Consider the following 10,841-nt stretch of genomic DNA (forward strand, 5'->3'; position numbering starts at 1 on the left):
AATTACATTATGTAGCCTTTTGTTCTAAAGTATACTTATGTAGCATAGAATTTATATAAATTCAGTCCTAAAGTGAAGACTACACTTAATATTTTCCCAGGGGCTTACATGATGCTGTTAGAATTCCCTACAGTATATTTCCAATGTACTTATCAAAGTATCTTTTTTAATAGCCTGTCACCATTAGTTCTGACTTCAGAAGAAGTCCTAAATTTCTATTTACTGCCAATTCACAAGCTGTTCAAATTCTATCAACTTTAAACTGCTGCCCCTTTTAAGTGACATGTAATGAATTCTATTAAATTGTTATTAAGCAGTTCTTTCACCAGCTACTGCCCTTAGGATAAGTCCTTGCAGAACAGGAACAGATTAGCATTACAGCATGAAATGCGTAAACTACTGAACTACACCTGTAAAAGGAGAAATCTGTATTTTGAAAGTAGCTAACTTTATAAAAAAAGATAGGAAAAGGCACAGTTTCTCGTTTAAGGTGAAGTAACAAAGATTTATAATAAAAGGATAGCAGCAAAATCCAAGAGCATTGCACTTACTAGTAGAATTATGTATGTATGTACATGTTTGCAGAAGGGCACCTCCAAATTTTCCTACAAAGCTCATCTTTCACCACAGGCAACTAAAAAGAAGGCCTGGAGACCAGTGAAATCTAAATGGAGTGTTCTGTTTTTTTTAAAGAACACAAATAATTTTAAAAAATGAAAGCTAAAAAAAATGAATATATATATATATTAACTCCAGTTCTATGTATTTTCAGAGTTTTCGATAAGCCTAAGAAATAGATTAATTGTGACATTTACCATCAGACCATATGACTATTTTACTTTCAGTGTAAAGACAAGACCATGCTAAGAAAGAAAAAACAATGATGCATGCAAAGAATTAAGAGTCCTCTCAGCTTCTGGAATGAAAGTCTGTCTGGAGACTTACTATTTAAGCAGCCTGTATTAAGAATAAAGACTTTATTCTCAAGGGAAGCTGCAATATTAAAATAAAAAATACACACACTAGCAATAAGGATGCTTTATGAAAAATCACATACTCAGCACTCAAGGTCAATTTTCTTTTCCATTTCCTACTGCTTAATAACATAACAAAGAGAAAGAACCTCTTGCACTGAGAGCAGCAGATATGAGGAAGAATTCAGCTGCTACCATGACTGGGAACCCGGCTCATTTTTACAAACAAAGATAAAGTGGAAACAAAATCCAGATAAGCTATTCCTGTTATTCATACCTACAGCACACTTAGTACTCCCAAGTGTCAACTTATCCATACCATCCTGAACTGTGCCAAGTTACAGAGCTCCATCGCAGCTTACAGACTGAAAGATTGTGCCTCTGTTATTCTAAGAGAGCACCAAAGCAGTTTCTCGGTACTTCACAGGCTGCTGCAGGAAACAGGCAATCTGACATTATAATATGAAGATATAGTCTGAAAAACTGGAACCATAAACTGCTGCCAATCTCTTGTTTGCAATCTCCTGAGCAACACTATATCAATACCAAATACTTTTAAACCATTTAGATGTCACTGGAATGAATAATGATGTGAGAGAATTAACCCAACACAAAAACTGAGACCATTCTTTGTACCTTGATTTTTCACTTTATAAACTCACTTAACTTCTAAACAGTAGTACATACCGCATGCGATGGACCAGTAGACTTGAGAGTCTGGTGTCTGATGCAGGATGCGAAAAGGGGCCACTTTGGATGTAGAATCCAGCACTGCATCTAGCGTTCCCACAAGAAGACCTGTAACATTTAACAAAACATACACAGCTTGGTGAAACTAAGGTCTTGAAATGCACACTCACCTTCCGTCTCCTTTCTTAGTGAATAGGAGTGCTACCCAAGTGAAGAGTTATTCTCTAATAAACACTGAGAAATTAAGAAACACAAATGAGTAAAGCCAAAGTGCTCCAAGAGGAACCTGGTTGTGAGGTCGTGATACTTTCATCCAGCAAAAGCCATTATAAACACAGCCTGAGGATGAAGAAGGTCTTGAGATGACACCCATGGAAGTAATAGCCATGCAGCATGGTAAACCAGAGAATAACCTGAAAAGGAACGCAGTAGTTCCCAGACTTTAATAAGCACAAGCAGCAATTGAACTACCTCGTAATTAGTCATGTACTGTTGTTCTGTTTTACAGAGAAAGGAAACAATTCTCAGGAAACCGCAATTCCATTTTGTCCGATTTATAAAAAAAATCCCACCCATTGTTTTTACACGAGAAAAACCTATCATACTTTCTGTACCTACAGAAGTTTTGCTGCTCATTCCATACTCTACTATAAGTACTGCCCTACAAAATGCCTGCCGTTCTTTATCAACACTCTATCAGAGGACTCCTACACTCAGTACGGAACACTTAAGATTTCATCCATGCATGAGTATATTTCATAAGGTACATTATTCCATTACATGTTATAACGCCAGATGTAATGGCCATGTCACCTCCTTTCCACTACAGACTGAATTAGCTCCTATTAAGCCCAGCTCAGATCAAAATATAGTAATTCCATTAATGAGACACGCTTCAACTCTCATGACAAATGAGATACTCTCTTTCAAAAAATTTCCTGAGAAAATGAGTACGTATTTTAGCTTGGCAGCCAATATCATTCTTTCTGCACGGTAATATAAGTGTTAGACAGCTCAGAGACCTTAAAAGTTGATTTTAAATCTAAGGATCAGAGAATTCTAAGAGGAGAAGAAAAATCCATACAGAAAAAAATATAAGCTTTTGGATCCTGATGTTCAAGTAAAACTTCTTTTTATGAAAATACAAGTGACAAAAAGACAGGCAATATCTTGTGCTTCCTTCCTGTATTTTCTAGGCTTGGCATCCTTCTAGCATAGCTGCCTAAATGGAAAGTTCAAATAAAGCAGTGCTGCCAAAGCAATCACACACAGCCTTTAATCTCCTACAGAAGAACTGAAATGTAAGGCCTACAAGTGAGGCAGCTACCCAAGAGATGCTGTAAAGTAGATCATGGATGCAGAACCTTTCATCAAGAGTTGCTATTAGGGTAGAGAGCTTGTATGCAAAGTTAGTACATGCCTTTATAGCTCCTCTAGGTACCCTTCCATGGGAACTGAGAGTTATATTTTGATTCAATCTCTAATATACTATGGAAGCATTAGATTTGGATTCTTTCAACTGTATTTCTCAAAAGTTACTTCAGAATTTTTAGGCTGGCTTCTACTACCTTTCATTCCACTTTCCTGCCATTAATCCCCTCTCAAGTTATGGGGAGGGTATTAAGGTATATAAGGGAGGGAGGGTATAAAAGGTATTAACTGTGGGAATACAAGGAAGCAAACTAAGACAAAACCAAGAGGTCTAGGGCAGCCATCCTCAGAACATGCTTCCTAAGGATTCACTTTCAGCACAGAGCCTGTGTGACCTACCTCACTGTGGCTATTCAATTTTCAGAATGATTTTCATTCTCTTAAAAAAAAAAAAGGTGAATAATAATAAAAAAACACAAAGAAAGCCCAAAGGCCAGTAAATTTCATCAAAAATACCACCTTGTAATGTCTGCAGTTCATAGCCTGTAACTTACTGTTGAAAAGTAGCATTTTTTGTAGTTTCAAACCGAAGTCAGACATTGAATAGATAACATTCAGATCTGTATAAAGAGCTTTGCCTTTCTGAATGAGTCAGAACACTGAGCTCATCTCAAAGATGGCTGTGCTTTAGCAGCTACTTTATCATCTTTTACAATTTTCCTGATTTAATTTTTGTACCAGGGCATTAGTCACCATTTATGAGGTCGATGCAAGCGCTGAGCTTGAGTGAATGCTTATGACAGCGCCCCAGAGAGCGGCACTCCTCACTGCACCCGACCAGCTCCCGTCTGTTGGAAGGAAGGTTGTTCGATTTGGACACAAGCAGCTGCACCAGGCTGGGACTGGTCATTTCAACAGGTACGCCAGTCAGTGCTGCTTTGTCCACGATACAGACCACAGGTTTGTGCTTCAGCTGATAACCTCTCAGTACATTATGAGCTAATTTCACCGCTATGGTCACTGGCATAAATGCAAGGAATTGGCAGATCCATCTTCTTACCCTAGCCCTGCATGTGCTCTAACTACGAGCTGTGAACTTTTCTGAATACTGTACTGTCAGTCAGGGTTTCCATAACTGCAAGTTGTTGGGTAGTAAGCATCACAGGAAGCACTCTCTTTTATTGTGATTTCCTGTGGGAAATCAAGAACCACGTTCACCCAGGCAAGCATGACCAACGCTGAGCGGTTTGCTGGCACTCTGCTGACCCCATTCACAACAGCTTGCTGAAAAATGACTCATTTCCAGGGTTGCAGACAAGGAAAGATTTAAAAGTCACCTGTACAATGACAAGGATATTAATTGTAACATAAAGGAACAGAGAACAAGAGCATCAGCAACTGCTCAGCCCAGATACTAGCATTATCTCCATGAGGGATGCAAGGGGAAAAATCAGGCCCTATTTGCCAATTCCTTGCTAATGAAATGCAGCATACATTGTTCTCAAACAAACAGTTTTAGGGACAACCTTCAGAAGGTCATCTACTCCCACCTCTGCTCTAAGCTCGACCCGCAGTGTCTAGTGGTGATTTCACTCAAATCATCCTCTAGCCTCACGCAGGGAATGACTTCAGCTATAGATATAAAAGGCGATGCACATTCGCAAGGAGAAAAGGTTCTGCTTTCGGAAAACATTTTCAATTTCAGAGTTACTTGTGTAAAACCATTACGAAATACCCTGGATACTTAAATAAATGGAGTAAAACACCCTACAAAATAATAAAAAAGGGCAAGGAAAATAGAATAGCTTTGAAATATGGAAGCATCCCTTTCAAAAGTTTCTCTAACACTCAGTTGACAGCATATGAACATTAGCTGATAGAATATCAGCAAATAGAAAGAGTCTCGGTAGTCCAAAGCAAACCTTCAGAGCTGAGTGCAGATGGTTCAGTGGTACAATGAAGCAACGTACCAGAGCAGCAGCTCACACAGCCTGCTTCCTACTATTTTCCCGCAGAGACATGCACCAAAACATATTAGCAATGAATTCTGCTCTCAGTTGTACCAATTTATGGCAATAAAGATAATATATATGAAAATAACTGGCTGGCACTTTGCAGTTTGGGAGCAACACTGCCTTGTTCTTCCGTATTTATTTCACCAAGTACATCAAGAGAGTACTACTGTTTGCTTTTCCTAAATAGAGTGCTATTGTTCTGAAGCAAAGTTAGCACAAGCCTGTTTTCTCCTCTGTCGCCTAACAGCACCTCTGAGGTCAATAATTAATGATATTAAAAGTGGATCAGCCCATCTCCTGATTTACTACATTACTAGTGTTACTGGACATAAAATATTTATATGAGTAGGAGTTCCTTACAAACAGAGATACTCTGTTAGCACAACAGTGGCCAGCCCCATATCCCTAAGGACTTGGAACAGCAGACACTTCCACGCACTGCCAAGTACTCACTCTTAGTTTATTTACATCAACATAAAAAGGAGAAATGCTAGAAGTTGAGGAGGATGCCTGCATGATCCTGAGGTAACCGAACAGACTCGGTGCAACCCTGCAAGGACACCTCACAGCAAGGAAGCCTGAAGCAACCTTAACAGGGTTTTAAACAGCCACCTCCTGAAAACTAAAGTCCGTACGTTTAGAAGAAATACAAACACGAATAAAAATCAATGAATGAACTTTACAGGATTTTTAATGTTGTTTTTGTATCACAAAGTCAACCCGTTAATAACTTGTGAATTAAATAGGAAAATAAAACTTGAAGGCAATGCAATACTTAGACACAGCTGCAAGGAGTAATATCAACAGGAAATATACTTAGTATGTGAAATATACAGATTTACTACAAAACCTATATCCATTGCCCAAATATGTGACAATGAATTCAAGTATGCCAACCACAATTTAAGCGCCTATATTCTTCAAGAAATCCCTCTTAAAAAACAGAAAGTGCAGGTCTGTAGAAACCAACTTTCACAGCAGCACAGCACACCTTCTGTAACATCCCCAGTATCGGGGAAAATACACATCGGGAGCAAGCTGTTGTCAAATTACAGCACAGGAGACCCAAACTGCAAAGCCCTACTACTAGAAATACTTGTTTACAAAAGAAGGATAAAGCTTCATTCCAGGGTGACAACAGAGCACTTTGGCTCAGAAAACAAATAAGGTCCAGCTTTCGCTAAACAAAGACACAAATATAAGCCATGAAAAGCCATTGGCTTGATATATTTGATTTAAAACACATGAATGCCAACTTGATAGTAAGACCCTTTTTCCCCATCTCTTAAAATTAAGCACAGAATTATCTTTTTTTTTTTTAATTTTATTTCCCAAAGGAACTTGGTCTCATGACCAAGAAACCTCAGCTTAATGCAATGCTGAACATGGGCTGAGATGCAAATGTTCTTAGGTAATTGAGATGTAAAACAGGTTAGTTTAAGCCTGCAGTGAAAAAGATTTCATCTTTGTTTACAATAACTCACGTACATTACAGTCAGTGGATGGCTCAGGTAAAACAATGGTAACTCATTAAACTAAGGTGTGTATTCAAGATCATATGTAAAAGTACTTGTGGCAATGAATATCCCTGAGAGCAGGGAAATTAGAAGCACAACTCTGAAAAAAGTAAGCGTCAATCTCCTTGGGAGGCATGGAGAAAAGCCTGACAGATGCCAGAGCTCCTCTTCTTTGCTTCTGTACGGTTAAAAAGCTGTACAACATGGATACAAATTTAATACACAATCACAGCTAAATACAGAGCTGAGAAAAATCTCCTGCAATGTTCAAACAGGTCAGCACCTTCTGCAGGTGCCAAGCAGAGGAGATGAACTTTAGCAACAGCCCTTTGCTCTTGAGCCCAGTGGGGAGCACCAGTTTTGCCTCTCCAGGCTCAGAGCCAACTCCTCCACTCTGCAGCAAGCCACAGCACCTCCCGTAACTGCTGGTAGTCTGACTTGACACTTCCAAGGGTGCTTAGTCCTGTGGCCCCAGGGTGTGCTTGCTCCTCTAATTTGGAAAGTGAAAGTATTTGGGAAGTGACCAGAGTACACGCTGATCATTTTGCCACATGCCATCCCCGGATGTAAAAATGCTCCGTGACACAGTGGTATTATTTGTCTTGCAAAATATACGCACTGAAAAATAATCTTTGCTACAGCTGCTGAAAAGAAAAACGCAGCATAGATCATTGCAGATCTTTATTCATCTAGCAAGTTTTCCTTTCAATTCCTATCAGACTGGAAAACCCGCAGCAAGCAAGCCAAACCGAAAGCTCCAGTCTGCTAAAACACCAGCAAGTATAAATGATTTCTACCATTTATTCTACTACTGTACACTTAGTGGTTCCACAGCACAGAGCTTTAAGTTCTGAAAAGCAAACACCTTTGCTGCGTACCAAGTCTGCTTACAGTAAAAGTTTCCTCTCCCATCCTACTGTTCCTACCAAAATGAATTTCTGTAACATCACCAGGTACTTTTTTTCATTGGTCCAAGAAGAAATTCTCTTGGAGACGAGGTCCTTGCCACTGATACCCACTACTCATAACACTTTCACATAGCTCCTTTTGCCAGATACCAGATAAAGACAGTTTCCCCAGAACACATACGCAAGTCTAGCTCTGCCTCCCCTTCCTCCAAACTCCTACGCCTGCAAATTAGCTAGCAATGATGCAGACAACAAGCTACATCCTTTAAAAAGCAAGAATATCAGCAGGGGAGTTCTACAGATTCAGGATGGCAATAATCGTTCCAGGAAAACTAGGACTTTTTCCTACATTTGGGATCCCCCTTTCTTCAAGCACGGCACGAACAGCAAGCAGGGAAGATCAGTTCCAGCCACGTACTTTATTGACAGGTGTCTTTCCTCTCACAGCTGTGTTTTACTCTGAAGCAGAAAAAGGAAAGTTAAAGCAATGGAAGCAGAAAACAAATCATTTGTTTTCTGACATTTCAGTGAAAGATCAGTACTTTGGGACATCAAATACCCATTTATATAATCACTCCAGGAATACCTGTCTTCTAGGTAAGGTCCTGTTTAAGCTATAACCAAAATAATGTCTTTATGACCAACGTGCTTAATCTCTTTAGACCTCGCTTACAGCATATGCATTCACAACACAGTGTTCTTTTTCCCCTCTTAACTGTGCTTCAGCACGCAAACCATTTTGTCTAACCGCATTCTTTCCAATACACTCCAGCAAACCTGAGCAGATCTTCCATGGTGGCTCTGCAGAAAACAGAAGGAGCAGAGGACACAGCCACACTGCCAGACATACAACAACAGATTTTGTGACAGTCTGCAGGCTGAGCTATCAGGAAATAGAACCAGCCAAACAGGTTACAATATCTGTATCCTTAGGTGAGGTCTATGAAAGAAAAGAGAAAGAAATGGAAAACTATGCAGGTACATAACAGCAGAGAGAGACAAGGCTAAGCAAAACCAGCACAAAGCACCTCCATCCATTTCTATCCACACTAGCCAACTAGTAACTATGTTGTGTGTAGAGACGAGCCTCAGAGCTAACTGTCACCGAGGGATTACAAATTGGTCCTGCTGTGTAAGTGCGGAAGGGTCATGCAAACAAGTCCACGTGTGGTTTCCTTTATAAACCTAGGTCAGCACAGCAAATCCCAGCCTTCCTTCAGGTAAGCGTCTCTGCTGCTGTCTTTCTATGTTTGGTCTGCACCTGCTTTTGGTTGCTTCCTCAGTACTTGCTCCTTCCCTCCTCAAAGCCCTCCCCGCCAAGCATACTCCTGTATTGCTGGGATCCCTTTCAGCTGCCTCCTCAGCCAGTCCCATTGCTGCTGCTCAAACCCCACAGCTGGTCTCACCTTTCTTCCCACCCCAGGGTTGAGGCACGGCCCCTCCACTCCTGCAAGACTTCTACCTGCACTGCTGCCGCCTCCTTCACTGCGAACCCCCTGCCCCTCCGGCTGGCGGGCACCTCCACTCTTCCATCACACCTGCTGGAAAACGCTGCTCGGGAGAGCCAGAAAAAGGCTTCACTTGGCACACCCGAGATGATCTCATAAGATAATAGCTGTTCATTGGTGTTTTCCTGCTAAAGCAAGCACTAACTTTCTTGAGTAACATACAGCAATACAAAATTAAAACCTGACATAGCAAGTTGTGCTAGTTTATACCTAGAAGGCTTGAATATTTTTATACCTGCATACATTATTTCCCAATTCTCTTGTTAGTCTTTCTTATTTATAATTTTAATTCAGTAACATCTTATTTTTGTTTTTGTCCACTGAAAAAACACGTACAGATGAAATCTGAATGAACCTCAAATAATGAGAGAAGTTATAGAAATACAACGTGCGACACCACACGGGAAGGCACCCTACAGGAACTTTCATTCGTGTTTTTCCATGCTATCAAATGCCATCAAGGACAGAAAATAAGCAGAAGTCTCACCTTCAACAAAAGCAGAAGGGCAATAGGATGCCCCAGCTGTTTGCCAGCTGCAAGTCTACAAGGATGCTTTTAAACGAACACCTGATTCTAGGTCTCGTTTCATGTTCGTCACAGTTCTTACGTGAATTTTATCACACGGCCAGACAACCTTTGTACTGACTCATCTGGCTTCGGTTTCCAGACACCAGGCCAGAGAACGGCCGGTCTAACCTGATGGCCACAAGTCTTCCAAGGTTGAAAAATATGACCCCTGGTTCTAAGTCAAAGCCTGACATTATCTGGAATATCATGATATCCCTAGAAGGGAACCTGGGATTTTGCAGCGATTTCTTTTTACATTTTCCCTGTTCCCTGCAAGTGGTTCAGATACCAACGAGGAATGCCCTTCCTCCAGCCGGGAGGGCTATTTCTACATAGGAAATTCCATCAGCCAGACAATCTGATGTTGTTGTTTTTTTCTGTTGGGCAGAATAAACCAATGTTTCGACAAGACAATTATGCCTTATGTTTAATACACCTTACACTATGATGACACGGTTAGAGAGCGCCTAGAAAACCCAGAGATGCAACTCACTCAAAACATTCAGGAACCATACCCCAACTTTACCCTGCTCCCTGGGGCATTTCTCCTTGAAAGGGGCGATGCCTGACACCACCAGACTAGGAAGGAGTCAGTTCTGGCCTGAACAGCTCCCTCACCACAGGGAGCTCAGTGACGGCCGGGGTCCCTGCAGCACCTTACGAGCCACACAGAAGATAATTAAAAACAGAAACTCTGGTCCATACCTTTAGTTGTCATGAAACAAAGTTTATTATACTGGTGTCAGTGCCCTGTCAGTTTCTGGATCAGCTGCTCCTGAGACACTCCATCACAGCACACGCTTATTTTTTGGAAATTTATTTTTCAAATGCGAGCCCAGAAGCACCCAAGCAGGAGCTCGCTTCCAGCAGCCTCACAGGCGGATCTGCCGGCCCCTCTGCAGAGCTGCCAGCACGGGGGGCACCCAGGAGGCCCCGCACCGAGCCCCAGGCACTTCGTCCACCCTTCCCTCCCCCTTTTTTCCCCTTCCCCTTCCCCTCCCCACAGGACGCCCCCCAGCCGCCCCCCGTTGCAGGGCAGTACCTGCCAGCCCGCCGCCGCCCTCCTCGCCGTAGCCCCGCCGCCTCTGCAGCACGAAGTACTGGTTGGAGCGCTCCAGCACCCACAGCTTGAGGGCGTTTTTCAGCAGCACCTCCTCGGGCTTCAGCCACATCTCGGCGGCCCCTCACTGCACCCCCCCGCCGCCGCCGCCCATACCGGCCGCCGCCGCCCCGGCCTCCCGCTCCCACGTCCACAGCCCGGGTGCCAAGCACCGCCGCCGCCCCCGAGGC

At 42.1% G+C, this 10,841-nt stretch overlaps 1 protein-coding gene across 3 annotated transcripts in view; it reads right to left on the bottom strand.

The window, feature by feature from the left end:
• TBC1D8B (TBC1 domain family member 8B) overlaps positions 1 to 10,841 on the bottom strand; it is a 39,591-nt gene extending 28,750 nt beyond the window's left edge. The window contains exons 1-2 of one of the 3 annotated variants that reach the window (XM_080553972.1): positions 10,594 to 10,836; positions 1,662 to 1,772 (exon numbers count right to left, since the gene is read on the bottom strand). In XM_080553972.1, the coding sequence (XP_080410098.1) occupies positions 1,662 to 1,772; positions 10,594 to 10,723 (241 nt within the window). In that variant the 5' untranslated portion in view covers positions 10,724 to 10,836. Of the gene's footprint in view, positions 1 to 1,661; positions 1,773 to 10,593 lie in introns of all 3 variants that reach the window. The other 2 variants (XM_080553971.1, XM_080553973.1) reach the window with 2 other exon arrangements.

This window comes from Anser brachyrhynchus (assembly GCF_964034855.1).
Source record: "Anser brachyrhynchus genome assembly, chromosome: 13".
Classification (NCBI taxonomy): Eukaryota; Metazoa; Chordata; class Aves; order Anseriformes; family Anatidae; genus Anser; species Anser brachyrhynchus.